Source organism: Galeopterus variegatus, unplaced genomic scaffold (genome assembly GCF_000696425.1).
Source record: "Galeopterus variegatus unplaced genomic scaffold, G_variegatus-3.0.2 Scaffold4167, whole genome shotgun sequence".
Taxonomy (NCBI): domain Eukaryota; kingdom Metazoa; phylum Chordata; class Mammalia; order Dermoptera; family Cynocephalidae; genus Galeopterus; species Galeopterus variegatus.
The window spans coordinates 29408-54939 of NW_007730278.1; the positions used below are offsets into that span (position 1 = coordinate 29408).

Here is a 25532-nt window from a genome sequence, read left to right on the forward strand (position 1 = left end):
TTCAAGACTCCACCTTTCAATTACCATAATAGGATTTCCCACCCTCTTAACAGTCACAGTGGGGGCTAAGATTCTAATACAGAAAACTTGGGGGACACAATTCAAGTTTCAGGGAGTTTGGGGGGGGACATAATTCAATCCACTACAATTATCTTTCCATATTTTCAAGTATTTCTACAATGTACATGTGTTATTTTTATTATCCAAGAAATAGTGTTATTTAAAAAGCTAAAAACATTTATTGAGTTTACATTGTGCACTATGTATTCGTAGATGCTACATCTCAATAAGAAGGTTTTTAAAAAATAAGACCAGGGATCTTCAATGACAAGAATAATAAACAAAAGAATCATCTCCTGAGATCATCTCAGCACCTGACAGGACTTCCTTGCTCACCAAAGAAATCTTTTGTACCAATTAAATTTCTTGTCTGTACCATGGAAAATATGCTATCCATTTTTTTATTCTCAGATATTAACATGCTTTATAAAATTATTTTGCACATCACATGATCCAAAAATGAGACTGTATTACAAGTGTACTATCTCTCCACAGCTGACTACAGAGCCAGGCAGTAACCTAGATATGCCATATAGGTGATGAATGTCCTGGTTCAAAGTTTAAGTGAGTCACCAAGAACCTGTTGGATAAAAACCCGGTCTGACTACTGTTCTGGACTTCATAATCCCTGACTCCACCCTGTTTCTGGGATCTGCTGTCTCTCTCTCTTTGTGTGTGTGTAGAAAATCTGATAGCCCCACCTTCTTGCATAGGCTTGCAGGCCAGGTAGGGCAGATAAATGGTTCTCAGGAGATGGCACTGGTCCCAGTTATAGCTAGAGAAGAATTATAAATATGAAACATAATGACTCTTCTGTCATTACTAAATCTGAGCCTGACTTCACTTATAACCACTTTATTTTTCTCTTTATGCCTCAATAAGTCATCTGTAGCTCCATTTGGAGTTATAAAGTGGTTCGCATCCCTCATCAATACCGAGCCTCTCCTGTCTTCTGTTTGGTTTGGGGATGCTCTGTAACCAGAGTAGCAGAGTGGGATGCTTCTGTGTTTGGTGCTGAAAACTGTAACCTGATTAATTTTCTTTTAAAACTGATCTCTGAGGGCCAGCACGTGGCTGACTCGGGAGAGTGTGGTGCTGATAACACCAAGGCCACAGGTTGAGATCCCTGTATAGGGATGGCCGGTTAGCTCACTTGGAGAGCCTGGTGCTGACAACACCAAGTCAAGGGTTGAGATCCCCTTACCAGTCATCTTTAAAAATAAATAAATAAATAATAAAATAAAACTGATCTTTGATGTAGAGAAAACCTCAAAATTACATCCTGGGTCTCTAAGTCTAGCTGACTTTTGGTTAACATTAGTTTATCCTCCAGGATTTTAACCATTCCCAATTTACTCATTTAGTCATTCATTTAACTATTTATTGAGTGCCTAGAATGTGTAAGACACTATGCTAGACACTGAGGATGAAACGGTGAACAGACATAGTCCCTGACTATGAAGCTTATGGTCTAGATAGGAGTGCAGGCCAGAAAACAAAAGCAAAATGAATAATCAAAAAAAAAGCGAAGGGCCAGCCCGTGGCTCACTCGGGAGAGTGTGGTGCTGATAACGCCAAGGCCACGGGTTCGGATCCCATATAGGGATGGCCGGTCAGTTCACTGGGTGAGCGTGGTGCTGACAACACCAAGTCAAAGGTTAAGATCCCCTTACCGGTCATCTTTAAAACAAAACAAAACAGCAATTTCAATACACTGTGGTAAGAGCTGTGTAATTACAATTTCAAGGTGCTACACAGTACACAGCAGAGGCACATGGATGTCGGGGGTGGGGTGAGGTGTTATGCCAGGGAAGAAACATCTTATCTTAGGCCTTGGACCAGTTTGCCAGGGCTGCCATAACAAAGGGCCGCACACTGAGCAGCCCAAACAACAGAAATTCATTTTCTCACAATTCTGGAGGCTAGAAGTCTGAGATCAAGGTGTCACAGGGTTGGTTTCTTCAAGGCCTCTCTCCTTTGCTTACCATCCCATCTACTCCCTATGTCTTCACATGGTCTTCTCTCTGTGTGTTTGTGCCCTAATTTCCTCTTCTTATAGGACAACAGTCATATCGGATTAGAGTGTATCCTAAAGACCTCATTTTAACTTAATTACCTCTTTAAAGACCCTGTCTCCAAATACAGTCACATTCTAAGGCACTGTGGCTTAGGACTTCAACATATGAATTTGGGGGGACATAATACAGCCCATCAAAGGCCTAAAGGATAAAGAGGAATCAGCCAGGCAAATGGAAGCACAAGGAAGCCTTTCCAGAAACAGCAAAGGGGCAAGAGAAAAAAGCACCCCAGGAGAACTTTACATGAGCCAAGTCGGCTTGTAAGCCATGCTGAAGAGTGAGAACTTCATCTTAACAACAATGGAAAGCTAGCAAAGGGTTTTAATTAAGAAAACAATATGATCAGATTTGCTTTTTAGAAAAATTATTTGGCTGTCATGTAAAGAATGGATTAAAGGGGAGCCTGAAAGTTGAAGGGGAGACCAGGGAAAGCTATTACTGTTTTTCAGGGGACAAATAATCATGGCCTGAACCAGGTGGAGCAGGCCAGACGGAGAGAAGTGGATGGAGGCCAGTGGAACGGGTCATTACTGGATGAGGGGCTGAGTGAGGGAGGATTGGAGGATAACACCCATCTTTCTGACTTGGGAAATGGGAGGATCAAGGCATGGAACATGCAAGGAGAAAAATCAGATGTGGGAGAGGAATAGACCGTGCAACCGAGAGACCACCCAGCATTACCCACCCAACATCACTAAGGACCACATTTTATATTAGGAAATGAAAGAAGAAAAAAGTACTTAGGTACCCAACCTGGCTTGATTATAATAATGAGACTTTTTATCTCATCTACTTCAAATATTAAAAATTAATCCCAGAACCCAAATGCATCTTTCTATTTTGTTTTACTTTCTTCATTTCTCTTTGTATTTCTAAATCCTTCAAGATACAGCCAAGAATGCAAAATGTAAGGATGGTTGCTATAGTTTCTAAGATATCTGGAAATGAAAACATGACTACTTTCTGTTTATGGAACACTAACTGTACATATGCCAGGCACTGAATAAAATACTCTACTACATACATTATTATCTCCATTTTACAGACAGGGAAACTGATGCTAAGAAAGATGAAGTAATTTGCCCAGGGTAACAGTTATACAGAGTCTTTTCTTTTTTTTTTTTTTTTTTTTTTTTTTTGGTAGGTGGCCAGTACAGGGATCTGAACCCATGACATTGGTCTTATAAGGCTGCACTCTAACCAACTGAGCTAACCAGCACTGTTTCTTGACCTCAGCTGTCTCTGACTCCAAGGCCCATTCTATTAACTGCTATGCTATTCTACCTCCAGCAAGCCCTACTTTGAGAATGTGGATGAATTTAAACCCATCCCATAAAAGCCTTCTTGTCTTTTTCATACATTGTTAATGAAAAATAATAAAATATTCTTAGTAAAAACATCCCAAAAACTTGAGCTCCATCTTAGCATTCAGTGTGAATTATGCTCCTAGACCTGTGCAGCCTAGCAAACCTGTGGAATATACCATAAAGCATATGTACTTCACAGGACCTGGTTTTCCAAAGCCTTGCAGTTTAAAGTATTGAACTTGCAAAGGACGGGAAATTTTCCTCAGGCTATAAAGTTTCTGGCATAAGATAAAGAATTCTAACACAGCAAGGTTACTGGCTCAAAGACAGACTAGTTACTGACTGATATGTGTAGATACTGGAAAATTGCTGAAAGGAGAAGGAATGTTTGCTAAGATCAAGCTTTTGTTGCTAGGACCACTTAATTGCCTTACTGGAATGTCATCTGACTTGTTTCACTGAATGTTACCAGCCTATACTGTTAAACTATAACCCCACCTATGTTCTCTTCCTGTAACTTCCTGGTCTGGAAAATAAATGCAGGAAAAGAACCCAATTCGGGGTTAATTTCCCAAGGAAGGGATGTCTCTTGCTTGAGGAATCCAGGGAAGTTAACCACTTCGGGGCTTCTCAATGCTCAGAAGAGATGGGCTTTGAGTAATTCTTTGCATCTCCATCACCCAGGGGAAGTGGCGTGACAAATCTGTGGGGGGCAAAGCAACACAACCCCATAATGTACTGACTTGGATCAAACTACCAGGACTTAGGCTAAAGTTCAGACAAGGTATGACTGTTCAGATAAGTTTAGACTGCCGAACAACTCATTTATAAGAACAGATTTGATAAGTGGCTGATCAAACCATCAAAGCATCTGGACCAGTAGTGCAGAGAATCTGGAGCCCAGATGATGGTCAGGGAGCATAACCTCAAACTCCTGGCTGCCCAGTTGTGTTTTCTTCATTTTGGATTCTTAAGAGAAGATCATTTAAAGTGGTAGCTAAGTCTAGTCTCAATCCTCTGATTAACAAACTGTGAACCCAAATTGATCCTTGGTTTTCACAACTGCAAAATGGAAAACTTGACCAAGACATGTTCATTTAATGACCTTCAAGGACTTCACAAGTCTATGTTGGCTAGTTGCCCCATTCTCCTAATAAGAAAGTGGTGAGATCTATGAATTTGCTCATATACAAGCTGCTACTGTGTTTGATAATCTAGAAGATATGGTAGGTAACAGCCAAGACAACTCTCTGCTATGGAAGAGATTACAATCAGATCATGGAGAAGATAAACAGTGAATATACATATAATAACTGAGATAACAAAAATAGGCGGTGCAAACCAGAGCTGAGGAGAACCACGGAAGGCTCTGGGTGGTGTGGTGTTTGAAAGCAGTACTGGATGTAGATTGATGGAGAGGAGAAAGAATGACATCCCTGTCAAGGGGCATTGTAGGAGCAAGGAGGTGAAGGCAGGAACAAGCAAGAGGAAGAGGTGCGAGAGACATGAAGGAGACCCAGCTGGCGGGGAGTTCTGGGAGAGGAGGCTGGTTCAGGAAGACCCTTGAGGACTCGAACGCTATTCTTAAGAATTTCGAACAGGTTCAATAGATAACAGGAAGTATTCAAGTTACAGAGCAACATTTTTTTTAAGTGTACGAGAAAGAGTTTGATTTTCAGGAGAAACTAGAAGGGTGCAATCCAGCAAGGAAGTGTCAGCAATAAGCCGGAGATGATGAAAGCTTTGAGGGGTGGCACCTGTGAAAACTCCAAGCAAGGCTGAATTTGAAAGACCTTGTGAAATCATTGCCGAAGTGCTTGAGTAATTTTTGGCAATAATGCCCCTGGGTTTCTGTGCAACAAGCTTTTAAGTTGGAGGTTTCCAGCAGTAAGGTTTGGGTTGCTAATTCTCTGTTTCACCCTTTAGAAGGCCCTCTAAGAAAGCAATGTTTCTGAATATCAGAGGACATAAAATAATAATAAGTTTAACTCCACCTTTCCTTCTCACCCAGGTGGATGGGTCAGTGCAGTGGGTGGCAGGGGACACTAGAAGGGTTCAAATGGAAATGACACAGAAGGTAACAGCACTTCACAGGGTGTGGAGAAAAATATTGATCAGCTTGTCTTTCGATTGACATTGTGGTGGTGCTGTAATCACCATCTGTCCCCTGCTGGTTAAAGAGCTCCACCTGCCTCAGCACAGAATCCTCAGCTAGGACTGGGGGTGCAGGCCTTGGGCTGAGACAAACGCTTTTTAGGACTGGAACCTTACATGCCCACGTGTAGTATATACCTGATGTACTGCAACATGAACCCAGAATCGACTTGCATCTATCTCAGTATGAAGAGAGCATGATGCCAACATCTGCTTTAGCTCTTTCCGTACACTGTGCATGTGTTTTCTCTTTGTAAAAATGGCTTCCATCTTTTCACCTCCCTACTACTGTAAACTTAGGTCACCAACATTATAAATTAGTAGGCTTCTAAATTTGATGCACATAAGAATCACCTAAGGGGGCTGGCCCGGTGGCACACTGCTACAGTGCACGGCTTGGGAAGTGCGGCAGGCGCTCCCGCCGAGGGTTCGGATCCCACATACAGACCGGTTCCCGCTCACTGGCTGAGCGAGGCGTGGGAGCAACACCGAGGGTTGCGATCCCATTGCCGGACACGAAAAAAGACAAAAAGGAAAAAAAAAAAAAAAAAAAAAGAATCACCTAAGGAGCTTTTTGTAATGCAGATTCTAGGGCCGGCCCCAAGAGATTGTAATTCAGTAAATCTAGGATGGGGCTCAGGAATCTGGATTGAACAAGCATCCCAGGTGATTCGGGTGTACCAGAGCACCACTAAGTTGAACGTAGCAAGATAATTAATCCATGTCAAAGCCAAACTCATAACCTGACATTTATCAAGAAACGTTTGAGAGCATGGCCTTATGTTTATACATGAGTCTTTGGGCTCATTTTTCCTAGGGTGTAAGCTGACACAAAAGTCATGCTGGGAGACGCCTATGATTCCAGTGTGTGTTTCTGGCAGGGACAGAATTTTCTCCCTAGGAACGAGTACAGCAACATTGATTGCATAATATTACTCCACCCTGGCTTTTATGATTAGTCATAAAAATTGAGCCAATTCCAGTATTGCCGGGTCATTTGATGAGTATCCAGAGTGAGTAGATCCCTAAAATACCTTCCTTCTCTTCTCAGGGGGCAAAAACACAACTGAACTTACAGACCAGGCTACAGAGCAAAGGTCTGAATGACCCCTGACCTCATGTAAGTTTCTCTACATTGTTCTGGGAGTGCCCAAAAGCCACTGGAGTTGCTGAGACCACTGTTCCCTTTGTCCTGTGGAGAAGGAGGAAAACTATTGCTCTTACACTAACTTTGAAATGAGAAAAGCTGTGGGTTGCTGAAAAATTTACTCTGGAAATATGTTTGATACCTTGTTATTTCTATAACCCTGCAAACTATGCTCCCACCCCTCACCCTTACTGTCCTGGCACCCAGAGGGGTACACTGGGGCAGGCACAGTTTAGTCCCATCTTCAGTCTTAACACATCTCTTTATAAGCCTCATTGAAATTAGCCAAGTCCAAGACCACAGACACAGATTTGAGTTAAACAGCTCCCTTACATCTCAGTCTTAGCCTTTCTTTCCCCTAACGAATCTCCATCCCTAACTGACTGCCAGGTATTAACATCTAATTCACAGAGGTTAAGAACTCTTAAGCTTTTGGGGATAAGAATTTTTTATTTGGGGGATCTCCTTGGGGATATCAATCCTTGCCCATTATTGGCAACCACTCCCAATGAAAGAAAAAGCCCTCTGTGACCCGAATTTCTTTTTACTATGCCTTGGCATGGCTAGAATTTTTGTTATTTTTGGCAATAGAAAAGTTTTTCTTGCAGTTTCAGGAATTTTTCATGGCCAGAGAAGTCAGGGATGTCCAGGAAACTACAGTGGACAGAATGCCAATAATTAGGATGTAGTTGGCTTTAAAAATATAAATTCATGTGTACATTATACTTTTTAAAAAAATAACTATCAGCTCAATTAAGGATAATCATCAAGAAGATTTAATGCAGACATTTACCGTCTCTAAACTCTGTATTTAGGTAGTCTATAATCTACAGGAAAAGTAAGTACAAATACTTGGGGACAGGTAGATACATTTTTGTTTTCAACTCTTCTCTAGAATTATTTAATCCAACATTGTTTTTCCTGCTATAAAACTACCTCCTCCCTTGTACAGCAACTTCTGAATTGTCACCCTTCCCAACTTTAGACTGTTGAAATGGATAAAGGCAGGTCCCTGGAGAAGTATACAGGTAGACAGAATAGACACTTCTGGTTTAACAAAGTCAGAATAAGTTTTTGAATTGAGGAAACACCAGCTTTGCATACGCAAAGGTGAGGTGATCACCTTACTGGTGATTCACAGATGCTATAAACAACCTTAGTTTCTAAAATGTATTTGCTCACCTCATGCATAAAATTTCCCTATTATAATTCTTCATCTCAAAGCACTTACTGCAGTCAAAATGTAAATATTCATGAGATTTTTCATTTGTACCATTTTGTGAAATATTTTCAGATTCTATCCTGAGTCAATTTTAATAGAGGAGATGGAGAAAGCAGATGAGCACAGTAAATCCTCAGGGGATTAAGGGAGGGACTGAAACCTGACAGCCTCACAGTTTTGTCTTCAGCAATCCCTAAATCCATAGAATCGGTTTCTGTACAGCTCAACATTTTCAGTGACCTCTATTACCTATAACAACTAAAATGTGAAAATCTTTCACCTGTTTCCCATGACCCATCCTCAATAAACCTTACCTCCTGCCTTCAGCACTTCAAATGGGGCCTTCACAACCATTTTTAAGACAATATGTTGACGCAGTGGTGGTGAAGACTGTAATGAAAAACATTAGAGGAAGCAGTATAAAAAGCAAGACCAAGAGACACATAAAGAAGGTGTTCAGGACTGCCGGCCATTGCTCTGTGAGATAAACTAAAGATGCCTGTCATATTGGATAAGGTTGTACTTTGTGCTCCCACTGTCTTCCATAATTAATCACAGCTCAAGCATGCCAAAGTAGTTGAAGTTACATTTATCATTATGAACTTCTCAATGTCTTTCTGACCCCAGTTTAAAATTGGTAAATTGAAACTTCTGGTCGAGATTGCAGAATAGACGGTCCCCAGCATCACTCTCTCCCACAAAGCAACCAATTTACAACAATTAAAAATCAACAACAGCCAAGCTGGGGCCGCTAGAGCTCAGGGGAAGAGGAAGAGATAACTACAGAGTTCATGAAGGCGGGAAAAGCCACGATGAGAGAAAGAAAGGATCCCTCCCACCATTTCAAATCCCGGCTCCTTCAAGGCTGGAGCTGGTGAGCACATGGAGCAAGAGCTGGCAAAAGCCACAGCTGTGCCTTTCGTATGAAGTTGCTTGGAGGCTGCAGGAGAGAAGAGGGCCTTGGTGACCCCCAGGCCAGCAAGACCACGAACAGGATTCCCATGGACTCACATAGGAGTGAGGGGCCACGACAACTGAAAAAAGGAACCAGTCAGAGGCCAGTGAGTCATCACAAGGGACCAGCACATGGCCCGTCCCAGGGGAAGTGTTTGGGGCATGGGCAGTTGGGGGAGAGGGGCCTACCGGAACACTGGGACACAGCAAGGACAGCCGATCTGCCCCCCAATCAGCACAGGCCCACTCAGTGGAGACTGGTCAGGAACATAGAACTTCATGGGGAGCAGTTTGCTGAAAAGACTCAGGCCCAGGCCAGAGTTTCTCCACAACCCCAGTGTACCAGATCTCACAAGACCCATAAGTACATATAAGGTCAACAATTAAAACCTGAGCTGCACAAAAAGTCTTCCCCAGGAAATCAGCAGCAAAGCAGCAATTTTGTTCAGCCACATACCTCAAGTGCTGGTCCCCACAGAAAGTTCCTCCATTTTACAAGTAAGCAAAGGACAACAAATTAGTTTAAGTGGTGGGAACAGCAAATAATCCAGCACAGAACTGAAAGAAAAAACAAAATACCCACAGACCAGAGACAAAGTTTGATATGAACTAATAAAAGTCTCACATCACCACAAAACACCTATAAAACCTAGAAGGAGCAGAAGCCCCCTGGGCTCCCAACCCAGGGACGGGGGCAGGGCCAGGGGCCTAGGACATGCCCAACACCCAAAACAAGGCCAGCAACAAGCACCAAGCCACTGCAGGAAGCACCCTGGGCTCCCAGGCCATAAAGGTCTCACATCGCCACAGAACACCTATAAAACCTAGAAGGAGCAGAAGCCCCCTGGGCTCCCAACCCAGGGACGGGGGCAGGGCCAGGGGCCTAGGACATGCCCAACACCCAAAACAAGGCCAGCAACAAGCACCAAGCCACTGCAGGAAGCACCCTGGGCTCCCAGGCCGGGACAGTCGGGGGAACTGAGGGCTTCAGCCACACCCCCCTGACATCTGCACCCAACTCAGCAATGACCAAGCCACCGCTAGAAGCCCCCTGGTTTCCCCTGCAGGAATGAGGGGGGTGCCACAGGCCTCAACCATGCCCCTCCTCCTTCCTCCTTCTCCCACCCTATTTCCTTCCCTCTTCTCCCCCCCTCCCCCCCAACTGTTCCACAACAACCTCTTAGAATGTAAAAAATATATATTAATAAATAAACTTAAAAAATAAAATTGATAAATTGAAAAAAAAAGTGTTCCGTGCTGGCCAGTTAGCTCAGTCACTTAGACTGTGGTGTTATAACACCAAGGTCAAGGGTTCGGATCCCCTTACCAGCAGCTGCAGGAAAACAAATTAAAAAGGTGTTCAAAAGGTAGTGCTTTTTTTTTCTAGCTTTGCTGGGTGTAACTTTCATACAATAGAGTCTACCCATTTTAAGTGCACAATTTGATGAATTTTGGTAATTGTATATAGTTGTGGAACCACTACCACAATCCAGATATGGAACAGTTCCATCCCCTAAGACATTCCCTTGTGCCCCTTAGCAGTCCGTTTCTTCCCTCACCCTCAGCCTCAAGCAACCTCTGATCTTTTTGTCACTGTAATTCTGCTGCTTCTCGAGTTTGACGTAAATAGAATGATGTAGTCCATAGTCTTCAGTGTTTGACTTTTTTCACTTGACTCCTTTTCACTTTGATTTGTTTTTGTTTCACCTATGTTATCGAATGTATTGCTATTTTGTTTCTTTTTATTGTTGTATAGTGATCTGTACTATGGATTTTGTCCTGTTCAAATCGGTGGTGCTAAGTAACAAGAGGAGCCAGGCAAAGGGTTCGAGGCAAGCTTTAATGGAAGGCTCTTGGGCAAGGTTCGTAGCCAGCAAGGGAGTGAGGCCGGGGAAGTCCCGCCCAGGGTGGATACAAGCAGATGTTTATAGGGGAGGGCTGCTGCTGGGTTTTTGCCCATATATGGTAAGGAATTGAGCAGGGTTCAGTTTCCGGTTCCGCCTTCCAGGGAGGGGGGGGTGGAGTTAACAAGATGGAGGCTCCCTGGCTACTTTCTTGCCTACTTCCTGTCCTCCCAATCCCGCCAGCCCAACAGATATATCACAATTTTTTATTTTTTGCCATTCACCAGTTGATGGACATTTGAGTTTTCAGTTTTGAGCTATTATGAATAACGCAGCTATGAACGTTTGTATACAAGTGTTTGTATGGACATATGTTTTCATTTCTCTTGGCTAAATACCTAGGAGTGGGAATCCCTGGCAATGGGTGGAAGCACAGGCAGCTGGGAAAGTCCAGAGCCCCAGGCCTATACCAAGGGCTGGAGGCAAGCCCAAATTCTCAGTATCTTCATGGTTCAGGAGCTCTAGGCCAACAGTAAAATAAGAGTTGCTTTGAGGCCTGTGCACCTTATAGGTCCCCATAGAGACAACCACCCCATAGGGAAGCCCCACAATCCAGCCCAACAAAAAGAAAACTCCCATAAAAGGTAACTCCTGCAACAGATGAGCTCACAGACAAGAGATAAGAAACATACAAGGATGTCTAGCTCCAAAGAGATAGCCTGAGTAATTCTATTTAAAATAATTCAAAGGGCAATCTTAAAGGTACTTTAAAGATAAATGTGTAATCGATTGTTTAATTAAATAATTAACACAGATATCACTTGTGCTTTTCTTTCCTGCACTTTCTTATGTGTGACTCTTCTCCTGTCAATCAGGAATGCAGATGGACTATCTTGAGAAGAATCAGAATTTTTATAGTAGGAATACAAAGACAAAAGCAATATTTGCTTGGGGACAGTTTTTACTCCTAAAAGAAATTATTGAGAATCAAGAGGGAGGAGCTGAGAGTAACAGGGCATAGACCCCAGAAAGAGAACAGAACGCTTGCTGCTTATCCTGTCACTAGCAATATCAGTAAGGATGATATCAGTAAGGATGGCCTAGAATCGATCTAACACAGAACAGCTTAGAGCAGTTAAAGGAAATGAATTGGATTGATCTATCTGTGGATCAACATGGAAACACTCAAAAACATGTTGAGGAGAAAAAGAGCATAACATAGAATACATGTTTAGCATACAATTTAAGTAAGATTTTAAGGATACCAAATTCACAACGTAATTCACTGTTGGGCTACGCCCGGGCCGCCAGCCATTTTGGGAAAGTACCTCAGCCATTTTAAACTTGCTTCGGGCTGATTCTGGGAAACCGAAACCTAAGCGGAGAACTCAAAACTTAAAAGAACTAACTTCCGGGGTACGGTGACTCTGCACTTTTTTCCCACCTGCCCTGTCCTCACTCCTCCTCCCGGGTAGCAGTGTGTCAACTCCCTATTGGATAAGAGCTCCCCCGCCCCTGGTACCTTATAAAAACCCCTGCTTGCTGTAATAAACAGAGTTCCGGCTTTGACCGCTCTCCTGGCTCGGTGTTCTTTCTTTGTCCCCGGGGCCGAAGCGCAGAGGGGATCGGGCCTGCGACACTCATCATCCCGCTCAGCCCCACAAGAGGTTACCGCCGGCTGGTTCGGGGTCCCTTCCCGCCCTGTGTTGTTGGTCCCCGGTGGCGAGGAACCAACAATTCACCTCTGTGGAGGGCAAGGTTGGGGTGGGTTGGGTGGCTTCCTCTATACCTGTAATATTTTCTTTCTGAAAAACTACAAAAAAAACCTGGAAGCAAATACGACAAATTATTACAAGTTTTAATTCTGATAGGAATATAGATGTTTGTTATTTATTCTTTGTGTTTTTCTGTATTTTAAGCATTTCTAGAAATTTAAATAAAAGTATACATATTTAGCCAAGGTCCTCCAGACAGATCTTTTTACTTTATTTACAAAGTCAAGTAAATTTTAAACAATTAGCCTTGATGTTATAAATAAGTAGAAAAACAAAACTTTGTGTTAGAGGTGTTAAAACATCTGGAAATTCTGATTGTGGCTTCAGATTTCATACTTCTGATGACGCAATAGGACGGAACCATTGTCAAAGAGCGTGCAGGGGCATCTGGTGCATGTTATAGAGTGACTCCTGTGCACACCCATTTGTTCAGCCCCCAGACCCTTATTCTTCCAGATTCTACTTAGCATATTCTGTTGAGGAAGCAAGACTTGCCTCGAGGCATGCTCATTTTCCCTGTGCCTCTCTGCTATTTGTGAAAAGTAAAACATTCCATAGGCGGAGCTTGTGAACACCTCTTAAAAACCCAAGTCTCCACACTAACCTGATTACTTCAGTTCCAGGTTCCAGCTACCTCCCCAGCAAAGAATCAGCTGGCCAGGATGATGCCTGGAGGCTTAACTGATGCCAAACCTGCCACTCCAGAAATTCAGAAGATTGCTGATAAGGCAAGTTGATATATTCCAGGAAAAAGTTTGATCCAAAACCTTGATTCATAGGTTGGCCCTGTGGTGAGGGTGTGGGTGAACATGGAAACCAGAACAGTGGGAAATCTGTGGTTTTGTTCAGGCTTTCTTATAACTAAAAATGGAATACTAGTCTTTTCAGGTGAAACCTTGAATAATCCCAACATTATGAGAGTGCCCTTGAGCAAGTTACACCCCTTCTCTGAGCCTCAGTTTTCCCATTTGTTAATGAATATAGGATGTAGGATCATCTCTAAAGCTCTTACAACGTATGATTTTAGCATTGCTAATTCAGTTTCTGATGAAACTTTTCTGATCTCACCAAGTGATGCCAACATGCTATAAAGTGTAAGGTTGTTAACAGTTTAACAAGCTAGACTTCAAATGCATTGCAGGGAGATTTTTTTTAATGGGTTGAATGAAGAACAATATTATAAACTTACACTTACAAACTTCCTAGAAATTTGATTAAATAGACAGTGTTTTAGTTTTTAGTAGTTAGTGGGTGATTATACTAGTAGAGAAGAGAAGAGAAGTGACATTGTGGTGATTCTGAAATGTTTTAGAAATTTGATTAAATAGACAGTGTTTTAGTTTTTAGTAGTTAGAGGGTGATTATACTAGTAGAGAAGAGAAGAGAAGTGACATTGTGGTGATTCTGAAATGTTTTAGGCAGCCAAATGGATTATGGCAAAACTAAAACTATTGTTTATCAAAAATGTTTGATACATTTTTCTAAGTGTTGTGTGATTAGCTATCGCCTATATAATAAAAAGGTATTATGTTGCATATTTTATGAAAGAAAAATACATACAACTTACTATTTAGGTTTGGAATTTGTTGTCCTATTTTCTTGTGCCATTCTTTCTTGTTTTTTCTCTCTGAAATGTCGTTCTATGACACTATCTGGCAAACAAGATCGGCTTTTTGTGTGAGTGCAAAAGATAGGGTCCTCTACATTCAGGGACTGGAAAGCTCTCCATGGGGCCAGATGCCTGGAATTCTACCACTTATTCTTTGGAGCTAAATACTTCCCTTTTGAGAGTTTGTTTTTGTTTTCTTAAAAAATACTTCGGAGCTTTTTTTCTTGGAGAAAATAATATTAAGTCATTGATACCTTCATTTGAATCCTTGTATCAAATCAGTATTCTCAAACTTGAATGTGCATATGAATCACCTGATAAATGCAAATTCTGATCCGGGAGCCCTGGGTGGGCCTACAGTGCTGCATTTCTACCAGGTTCCCTGGAGCTGCTGCTGTTGCCATCCATGATCTCGGTTGCCTACAGGACCAGAGATGTATGATATCCTCCGGGCCTATGGGAGATGAGGTTTTAAAATCAGGGTGCCAAAATAAAAGTTCTCAATTTCATTTGTAAAATGAAGATAACACCTCTTACGCCACCAGTGTCAGAGCTGTAAAGACTAAGTGAGATAATGTGCATGCAAATGACTTGAAAATGAAAAAGTAACATGCATAGGTGGAGCATCACAATTGTTTATTTCAGATTTTTGCCTGAAATTATCCCGGACCCTGAAAAATCCCCCTGAGACTCTCCAGGGGTCGGAGCTGTTGAAGGATAGGGAACAATTGAGATTTGAAATATAGAGGGTACAGAAAATTGTAATGATTTTTTTAAAAGCTTTTCACCTGGTTAGCAGGAATAATTTTTTTTTTAATAAGAAGCTACCAGAAGGCTTTGCATTGTTAATAATACCTATCTGCGAGCCACATCTTAAATTATAACACTGATTTGAAAGTGTTTCTCCTGCTTACCTCGAGCTCCAACTTTGTCAGAGAGGTACAATGAGAGTGAAGCAGAACATATGAAGCATAGGATTTACTTAGCCAGTATGACTGTTGCAGCTGGGGAAACACATAGGTCAGGTCACCCTGAGAAATACACCCCAGAGAAGGCCCGCAGAGCTTAGCATTTTATGGTCACTAGAAGGGGGAAGAATCGAAGGAGGGAGAGAAGACAGCTCAGCCTAATCACTTCATCAGTTCTGTTGGTTGCACATAATGTGTAGATTTGAGATTGTTACTAGGTTACACTCTACATGCAGGGATCTAGGGAAAGCTTTACGATAAGTATTATAGGCTCTTTTACAACCTTCTGGTGCCATTACATCTGCCTCTAAGTAAAAATGATCTTACGATAACATTCCCCAGGACTGGTGGACACGATTACTGACTTACCCCAGATAAGGCACTATAATTTAGCTGACCTGGTCAGAGCAGATGTTTTTGTTTTTATCAATAGGTTTTGGACCAGAAAGGACATTAGAGATTGGTTGTTAAACCTCCTTACTTTCAGGTGAATAATTACTGTGTAGTAGTTTAGCTCCTCAGGTGTTACACTCCCAATTATCACTTATCTGCCCTGCCTTTCAAGAGACAGCCTTAGGGGACAATCCCTAAGGAAGGTAAAGGAATAATCAGTAAAATCTTTATAGTTTAGAAAGCACTTTCACAATAATTGTGTCATTTATTCCCCTACAAACAATCCCAAGAGTCAGATATTATTATAATCACTTTATAGGTGAGAAAATTGGGTCAACTCTTTTTCCAAGATTGTCGAATTAGTTAGGTCCCCATGCGGGGCTAGGCAAATGGGTCAGCGTTGGTCATCACATACCTAGTATGATATGGGGGGTTCCAGGGAAGACCTTCATTTACTTTGTATTAACTGCTATTTACTCTGTAGTTTTATTCCTTTGATTTTTGAATGTATTTCTATTTTTAAAAATCACCTGTTAAGATGCAAGTATTCTTCAAGGAACTGAAGAGTGTATCAGCTTTCCCTGTCCTTTCCAGAGAGCTTCTTAGTGGAATGCCAACCAAAGGAAGACCCCATTAGAGAGGGAGGGAAAGAAGGAGAGGGAAGGTCATCGCCTAGAAAGGGAAAAGTGTCAAAGAAAAATGATAACTGCATGTTCAAGGACTTTGACAGCAAAGTGAAAGAGGGAGGTTGAATGAGGTCAGAAAGAAAAGAAAGGCAAAGGGTTTGGGATTGAGAGACTGGGAATATTTTTGAAGGCAGAAGGAAAGATTCCCCATTCTGAATATAACAGAGACTGAATGGATTATGTGGTATCATGTACTACAGGATGCTAAAGATACTTTTGGGTCTAGAGTACACTTGGAAGAAGAGTCCTCTTCTGAGATTCTCTATATTAGCTGAGGGCCATTGCTATATGCATCTTTCCTATTTGGGGAGACGAGTTGTCGTGATGTTTTCCTTTCAAAAATATTGACTCTGTAGACAGTACTACATGAATTGCTGTGGGGAGAGGGGAGACATAAAATTGTCCCTGCCCTCAGGGAAATTTACAAAATAGATTGGAGGTATGCGACACGAAGATATAAAAAGCCAAATGTGGCCCCATCCATGAAAAGCCAAAATGTGTGTAATGACATATAAATGGATGACCCCAACAGTGAAAGCTCTTATCGCTGATCCATTATCATATGTCATATGTAAATAACCATTGGATGAGAATTCTGAGTATGTCTGTCTGTGGGAAATAATGTTATTTTAGTAATTATTTTTAGAAATAAGGGCTATCACACATACACACCACACACACACACACACACACACACACACACACACACGTCATAAACCTAATTGCTGAATACCACTCCTGGCAAACACACAGAATGTTTTGTTAACCAGGACACCACGCAAACACCATCTGCATGCCATCCTGGGCACACCCTGGAGTTTAGCATGTCATGCCTCTCACTCACCCCCATCCACAGATTTTTGTTCCCCTCTCTGACCGCAGCCTCCTCATCAGTCACCTTTCCTACTGCCCCACACCCAAAGTACTTGCCATTCAGCCACACCAGAACCCTCCAGGTGCTTACCCTCCCATCCTCATCAGAACACACCTGGTCCACTCAGTCACTCACCCAGCCCAGACCTCACGATAGGTGGTTTCATACACTCCTCCACCCCTGGTTTCCATGATCCCGTGAGCTCCTGGCATTCCAGTCCTCAGTTAGAGATCACTCCCACTGCCACCACTTCCTCCTCAGCTACTGCTCCAGAATCAGAGAACTTTGCTCAAGGAAGATGCAGAACGACAGAAAACTCACCCATTACAAATCTACAAATTCATGCCAAACAACCACAACAGGACCCTCAGACTACCAGCACAGCTTTTCAGTCATATTTGTTGGTCCTCTTCTAGAAATCACACAGAGGTGAATCTGTACCTCCTCTCCCCTCAGTTTCTCCATCCCTCCCACCCTCCATGGTCCCTCCAGCAGGGTGTCTCAGTTCCTACTCTTCTTAGAAGATTGCAGACATCCTGTGAGAAAATGCCCCAATTTACCTTGTCCCCTGCTGGATCTCATTTCTCCCTCCACTCTTAGACTCTGTCCTCTTTTCTTCACCAGCTCTTCCTCTCTTATGCCAGGAGACTTCACTTCTTGCATCCTGGATGCTTGTCCCACTTCCTCTGCTGGAGACCAGCTCCGCAGGATTCATTGGACCTGAATAGGTGGTGTGGCATCGGCGAGGAAAGAAAGAGACGGACCACAGAGGTCTAGTGCAAGTGTGGACAACAACCACATGAATCTTGCTTTATTTATATATTTTTACCTAATCTTTTACACATTGATTTATCTTTTAATCAAAACATTTTTTATTTTGTTTCTATTGAAAAAGAAAGGTCAAAACGTTCCAATGCACTCATGTTGTGACGAGAACACCTACTCATGCATCAATAGTTCACCCCAAAGCCTGTGGCTTGTGGCCAGGAAACTACACAATAGCAGCATGCTTGGCTTTAAAGAGCATCAGACTTTACAATTTAACCCTTTTTAAATCTTACTTATACTTACTAAACTTGCTTTTTTTGGGGGGGGGGGACCAATAAGGGGATCGCAACCCTTGGCTTGGTGTCGCCCACACCTCGCTCAGCCAGTGAGCACACCAGCCATCCCTATACAGGATCCGAACCTGCGGTGGGAGCATCGCTGTGCTCCCAGTGCCGCCCTCTCCCGAGTGAGCCATGGGGTCGGCCCTATACTTGCTTTTAATAACATTGATTAGTCTGGTTAACAATTTAATATTGCTTATACTCTATATTGATCATTTTAATTTATAATCAAAATCACAATGTTTATACCTTTTATTTCCATGCCTATCAACTCTGGGAACAGCACAGGGGACAAAGTGAAAAGTTAAATGATTCTACTCAAACTAATAAAAACGCACTATATCATTCTTACTATTACTAAAGAAAGTACATGTTCTTGTTAAATCAAGTGAAACTGTGGGAGTGGGGAGAAACAAAGAAATCTGTAACTGGTTGATGATCAATTAGTTATAAACATTACTGCACCCAGACCCACCATCTCTCTGTGGGAATGTGGATAGAAATCCAACATAATAACTTCATTCCACACATACAAGAGCATGACTACAGCCACAGTGGGTCCATGCACACATCACTAACAAGGAAGATTAATGACAAAATTAAATGGAGCCAACCCATACCGGGTACATGCATCAAAAACACCTCTAGTACTGACAATTCCCTTTAAATAAACCAGTTAATTTTGAGGTATTTTAACATGTCCTTTGAGAAACTGCAGGGAATTTCCCAAAGCCATACTAAGCCAAAAGGTTAGGCTGTTTAATTCTGGGAAGCCTTGTCAAGCAACCAAAGGTGAACAAACAAGAAATTCCACGGAGCCATGCCACACACATGGGATCCCCTTGTAGCCTACAGAACAAGGGGTATCACTCAGGCTCCCATGCCATTCCCTATAGCAGGATGGCTCACGGCATTCCTCCTTCCTTCATATGGCTGATATGGAAAAAACAACAACATAGGTGACAAATGTCCACAAGTCATGTCTTGGCAGCCCTACTGTCCTTTCATACTACTACCCAATCTCTCCTTCCTCAAGCTGTAAAATTTCCCAAATATAGCCTATCCACTTTGTCAACATTATCTTTAAATCCATTCTCTCCTAAATTATGCACAGCCCAAATGTTTCTGTAGGATGACCTCAGACTAGGGGAAACACCTGAATGTTGGATGCCATGTAGTACAAATCCTCAGGTCCCAGAGAACTAACAAGTCACCAAGATTTGTGCTCTACAGCAATAAGAAAAGCTTGTCAGTTGGTTCGAGCGTGGTGTTATAATATCAAAGTCAAGGGTTCGGATCCCTGCATGAGCCAGCCAAAAAAAAAAGAAGCTTGAATTTACCCTGGTAGCCTCCTGCCCCTGGCTGAGGACCAAGCAACAACCCCACACTGTTCCCTCCAGCAACTTAGCCACCACCATGCAGGGCAGGCTGAGGAGGATGAACACTAACTGTGTTCAGTGCAAAGCCTGTCTGTTCACCACTAGGTTCCCAATAACCCTTCCCAGGTGGCCTTCAGCCTCCTAGTGCCCATCCTGGGGGGTCTTTCAGCAACGAGCTCCCTTCTGGAACTTCAGGTTTCACTGACAAGCTTCCCAGTTCTGCCCCTTTCCCTGCTCCCCAGCTCAAATCTCATCATCCAGGTCCATAGAATCCAATGTTTAACAATGCAAATCTGTTTTACTGGGAAGGGAACAGGGGGTTACATATTACAAGTACAGTTAACCAGAAATCAAGGTACAGTGTGACAGGTGCCAGGGCACTGAAGGAAACAAACCAGACAATTTGAAATCAACTCTCTCATGGAAAATTCTGGACTTGTGAACTGCACAGATACAATGGAAAGGTTAAAGATTTGGATCTATTTCTAGAACAGATAGAAATGAAAACTTACGGTACATGCTAAAAAAAAAAAAAAAAAAAAACCAAAAGACTGAAAACCAGAAGAAACACAAATCAAATACTTAAATTATCAGGCAAGGACTTTAAAATAATTATGATTAATAATTTGTCAACCTTAAGCAGTCATGCTCTCCTCATGGCCTCAGTTTCCTTATTTGTAAGATGGGATTTACATTCATATTTTTAGGGTTAGTATAGAGATTAACTCTTTCCATCTTGGCTCCCAACTTCACAGGCAGTTCAAAAGGGTTAGCACAGGCGTAGCCTGAGACAGTGACCCCTTTCCTTACTCAGCTTCTCTCGGCGCCCTTGCCCACTTTCCCTCTCTCCTGCACCCTACTTCTTCCCACTGCTGGTTTTTTTCTATTTGTCTTTTTCCTTTCTCCACTTTGGAGCTTCATTTTCCATCTCAACCAAAGCAATCACATTCTTCCCATCTATTCTGAAGGTTACAGGAGAAATGGGTGGGTGGTAGTCCATAGAGTGTTTGGTTGCCTAAAAAGTCACCTGAGGGGCCAACCCCATGGCTCACTCGGGAGAGTGCGGCGCTGGGAGCGCAGCGGCGCTCCCGCCACGGTTCGGATCCTATATAGGGGTGGCCGGTGCGCTCACTGGCTGAGCGCGGTGCAGGCGACACCAAGCCAAGGGTTGCGATCCCCTTACCGGTCACAAAAAAAAAGTCACCTGAGAACTCAGATTTGCAAATGTCTACATCTTTGAAAACACTTCTGGCACCGAAACTAAGGCACCAATAAAAAATGATTCAAAAGGTCTGCCCACTGATGGGAAGGAACAGATGACCTCAGGAGAACCTGAGGTGTACTAGAGGCCTGATTGAACTGCATGCTCATGAAATGCTTTAGCGAAGGGCACAGAGGCAATTTCTCAATAGACAATGTGTATTGAACACACAGAGTAATTCCTTTTCCCTCTAAGGGATAGGAAAGAATTGGGGGGGAAAGGACACAAATCCACAAATATAAGAATAACAGGATATGGGCAAACACCACCTCAGAGATATCAACGAAATTTTGGAAGATGGGAAACAGATGGACAATGGAAAATGACTGAGCAGTCTAGACAGAACGTAAGCCTGTAGAGGAGAAAGTCTAAGCCAGAAGCAAGCAGATTCATACTGCAGGACTTCAAAATGGCTCAGGCATTAGCAACACCAGAAACTTTGAAGACAGAAGTGCAGCACGGGGCTAAAACCAGGAAGACAGAAGGGAGATCTGTGTGAGGATCTGTTAGTTCTATCAATTACTTCTGCCCACACTATCCTCCACCCTGGGAGAAGACTGGAGCTTTATTCTTAGCAGAAACTGAGTGTGAGAGACCATAGCAGACTCTGGCATCTCAGGCACAGTTAAGAGTAGGAATGAAGAACCAATGCTGAAAACTGGTAGATTCAATAAAAGTTTACATATTGAATCTGGGACAGTCTAGTTCCTTTTTCTTGCTTGGTTCAGGAATGCTGGCATCTAAGCATCTATACCCCTGTGGTAGACAGAATGATGGCCCTCCAAAGATGTCCACATCTGAATCCCTGGAACTGTGGCTGTGTTACCTTACATGGCAAAAGGGACTTCACAGCTGTGATTCAGTGAAGGATCTTCGGATGAAGAGTTATCTTGGATTATCTGGGTGGGCTCGAGGCAATCATAGGGTCTTTATAAGAACTCTACAAATTCTGCACTCTAGTTGGTAATGTATTTTTCACAGGCGTATAAGTTAGCAATTCTGAAACTATTTTATGTATATACTAGAACTGAACAAATAAGAAAATATATTGTGAATCATGAGGGCCAGGCTTCTTCCTCAGTGTTTGAGAAAGGAGTTACAAATAAGAAAAGGCGCAAAACTCAGTGAATTCTATGTTGTCAGACTTTAATCAGAGGGATACGTATATATAGTAGTCACTCTTATCCACAGGGGATATGTTCCAAAACCCCCAGAGGATACATGAAACTGCAGATATTACAAAACCTATATATACTATGTTTTTTCCTACACACATATCTGTTATAAAGTTTAACTTATAAATTAGATACAGTAAGAGATTAACAATAACTAACAATAAAATAGAGCAATTATAACAAATACTGTAATAAAAGTTATGTGAATATGGTCAGTCTCTCAAAATATCTATTGTACATGTACCTATTTTTCCACTGCAGTTGACCACAGGTAACTGAAGCCATGGAAAGCAAACCAATGGATAAAGTGGGGGAACTGCTGTATACACGCATATATGATGTATATATTTGTACACACATATGAATGTGTGTATATGTGCATATACAAACACATATACTCACACAGATAAAAGTGTGTGCATGTGTGTGCTAGTACACATACATATATTTTGCAGCTCTTCCTACCGAGTAGATCAAGGAGCATTGATACCCAGTAATAATGAGACTACACAGTGCCCAAATCCTGTGTCCTAAATACCATTCCTCAATAAAAGGATCCAGGGCTTCTTAGAGAAATGATTGATTCCAGAGGATGGGCAGGGAAGTTTCAAGATAAACCTAAAACATATTATAGTGTTGGAAACTAAGGAAATGCTCATAAAATAATGGAGGCATGTGGAAAGGACATAGGCACACACTTGAAGGGGCTCCCAGTGGCCAAATCTAGGATAATTTGAGCAACAAAACAAATAGAATTATAACCCATAGAAAAAGAAATATCCATGAAACATATTAATGTAAATAAATGATTGAATAAATAAATAGGAGAGAGGGCATAGCTCTTCCTTACAGTAGACTTCCAATTAATAAATCTATAAGGAATGATAGAAATGCAAAACTCACCACTTGGCAAACACCACAGTAATAGCTGTTGTAAGCAAGAACCATCAATGGATGCTAAAATTAGTGGTTGAAAGTATGATGAGAAACAGAATAGCTGCATAGTCTGAAAGTGTCTCCTCATAAGACACTTATTCATTACAAAGGAGAAATACAGTAACTTCACAGTGGAGAAAGCTGGCAGACGTCCTAAGTAATCAAAATTAACATCACCACTCTGTGTAATGAAACATATAGCTCCCGGTAGGATGCACTAAGAGCACAACATCGCTTTTGTGCTATCCTAACAAAAATATGTAAAACTAACATAACAGAAGGTCAACCCAGTTGATGGGCTTCTACAAATTAACGGGCCAATATTCTTCAAAGGTGTCAAGGTCACTTGTTTGTCATGAATGACAAAGACAGACGCAGGAATTAAACCCAGTTGGAGAAGTCTAAGGAGATAAAACAACTAAATGCAATGTAAGATCCTGGGTGGGATCCTGGATTAGAAAAGAGACATTTTGGGGACAATTGGCAAAATTCTAAAAGGTTTATAAACTACTTAGTAGTATTATACTATATTAATTTCCTGGTTTTGATGATTATATTGTGGTTATGTAAGATGGCAACATTAGGGGAAACTGTGTGACTGATATAAGGGAATTCAGTATATTATTTTTGCAAATTTATATCTAAAATTATCTTAAAATAATTTTTAAAAAAAATAACTAGTAGTTATTACTCTCCTGTTCTTTACAAATCAAAGACATATATAACTATTAGAGCTTGACCAGTCAAAACCTTATTGTATTGCATTACCACACTGATTTGATGTAAACTCAGCTTAAAGCAACAAAATTTGACATTTTAATGCATATAATCTTATTAAAGATAGGTGTTTTCTATTGAAATACTGAAAATAACTCACCGATCTTATTACCATCTATGAGGACTTTTCAAAGGACCATGAGGTTCCCAGATTTGTAAATCACATAGTGTCCAGCTTTATGGTATGTAGCTTTAATAATTTATTTCTTCTTTTCTCTTCTTAAGGTTAAACCACAACTTGAAGAAAAAACAAATGAGACTTTTCAAGAATTTGAAGCTGTAGAGTATAAAACTCAAGTAGTAGCTGGGACAAATTACTATATTAAGGTTAGAGTTCAACATCCACTTTAGCACTAAAAGATATTATACTTCTCATTTTATGTGATGTTCTCTGTTTTCCTACCATATAATTTGTTCCTTCTGTTGGTCCTCAGTTAAGATGCTTCGTATGATACCTTCCAAGTGGCAGAATTTGAACCCAGGTGGTCTGATGCTTAATTCCCAGCTGTCCTGCCTCTGATAATGTTTGCAAAGGTCCCTGTTCCACGTACAAAATAAGTACTTTTAAAAGATTACACTGTGCGGTGAAAATAACATAGATGTTGGAGTCTAACAGATCTGTGTTTGAACTTGGCTCTGCCACATCAGCTGAGAGATTTATGGAAAATTATTTAATATCTCTTAATTGGCTTTCATATCTGTAAAATTGACATTGTTCCTCCTTTTTTTCAGGCCCATAATAAGTAAATATAATCATGTATATAAAATGCTCATGAGAGTGTCTGACATAGTAAACATTTAATAAGTGGCATTTGTTAAAATTAGGGTAGGAAGGGACATCCAGCACAATAAATATTATTTATTTTATTATTGTTATAAATTTACATTATTTAATAAAATTATATTAAAATATTTAATATTGTAAATAAATACTATAAGACAAAACTTTTTTTGCCTTCAGCCAAGTGCCGAAGTCAGAATTATTACCATGAATTTCCAGGATTCATGCCCAAACTACCACATCAGCCTTCATGCAAAGGACTTCCTAGCAAGACTGCTTTACTTTAGAAAGGAGGCTGTTTGGCCCCTGGGCTCTGATCAGTCATACCAGTGGGCATTTATAAAGTAGGTTCTAGTGGGTATGGGAACCATACCTCCCAAGTTTTCTATGGCAATTCTGGTTTCCTCCTCCCTTATCAAACTGTGTGGCAAACAAAGTGTCCCAATTTGGGAGTCAGAAAACCAAATCACCAAAAATATAGGCTTTCACTTGTTTTCTTGCTCTGTACATCTTTGGAAATAAAATGCAACTCTGGACTGTCATTTGAGTCCAGATTATAATATAAAATATAATAAAATAAACCTAGGACCTATGCTTCTATCCATGCCATTGGCCTGCCCTTTCTCTCATAAAACAAGGTGGTGAGTTTATGGAAGCAAAAAGTCTAAGAATGCTGAGCTAGGACTAGAAATGCTGTTCCGGAAAGACATGTCATTGAAGTTTTTATAGGACTTCGGATCTTTCACTCAGCACAGATCCATGTGAATGAATCTTTTTCTCTTTTCTTTTTTTTTTCCCCCCATATTTTCCAGGTGCGTGTAGGCGATGATTGTTATGTTCACTTGAAAGTATTCGAACCTCTTCCTGGGCGCAATCAGGATTTGATACTCTCTGGTTACCAGACTGAGAAAAGCAAGGACGATGAGCTGACCGGCTTTTAGCAGCATGTTCCAAAAGTTGTCCGACTCCTTCCATTGGCTACTAATTAGTAATCCTTGCTATAAAAATAACTACCAATAAAGAAGCATTCTTTTTCAAATAAA

General features: G+C 41.4%; 1 protein-coding gene across 1 annotated transcript; it reads left to right on the forward strand.

The window, feature by feature from the left end:
* The first annotated feature begins 13125 nt into the window (after positions 1 to 13125).
* On the forward strand, positions 13126 to 25532 carry CSTA (cystatin A (stefin A)). The gene is made up of 3 exons (XM_008586879.1): positions 13126 to 13269; positions 23934 to 24035; positions 25302 to 25532. The coding sequence occupies exons 1-3, from the start codon at positions 13204 to 13206 to the stop codon at positions 25428 to 25430; spliced, it is 297 nt and encodes a 98-aa protein (XP_008585101.1). The 5' UTR covers positions 13126 to 13203; the 3' UTR covers positions 25431 to 25532.

Coding starts and splice junctions, on each gene's coding strand:
- CSTA (XM_008586879.1), top strand. CDS start 13,204: ATGATGCCTGGAGGCTTAACTGATGCCAAACCTGCCACTCCAGAAATT. Junction 13,270..23,933: donor TTCAGAAGATTGCTGATAAG/GCAAGTTGATAT, acceptor TCTCTTCTTAAG/GTTAAACCACAACTTGAAGA. Junction 24,036..25,301: donor GGACAAATTACTATATTAAG/GTTAGAGTTCAA, acceptor CATATTTTCCAG/GTGCGTGTAGGCGATGATTG.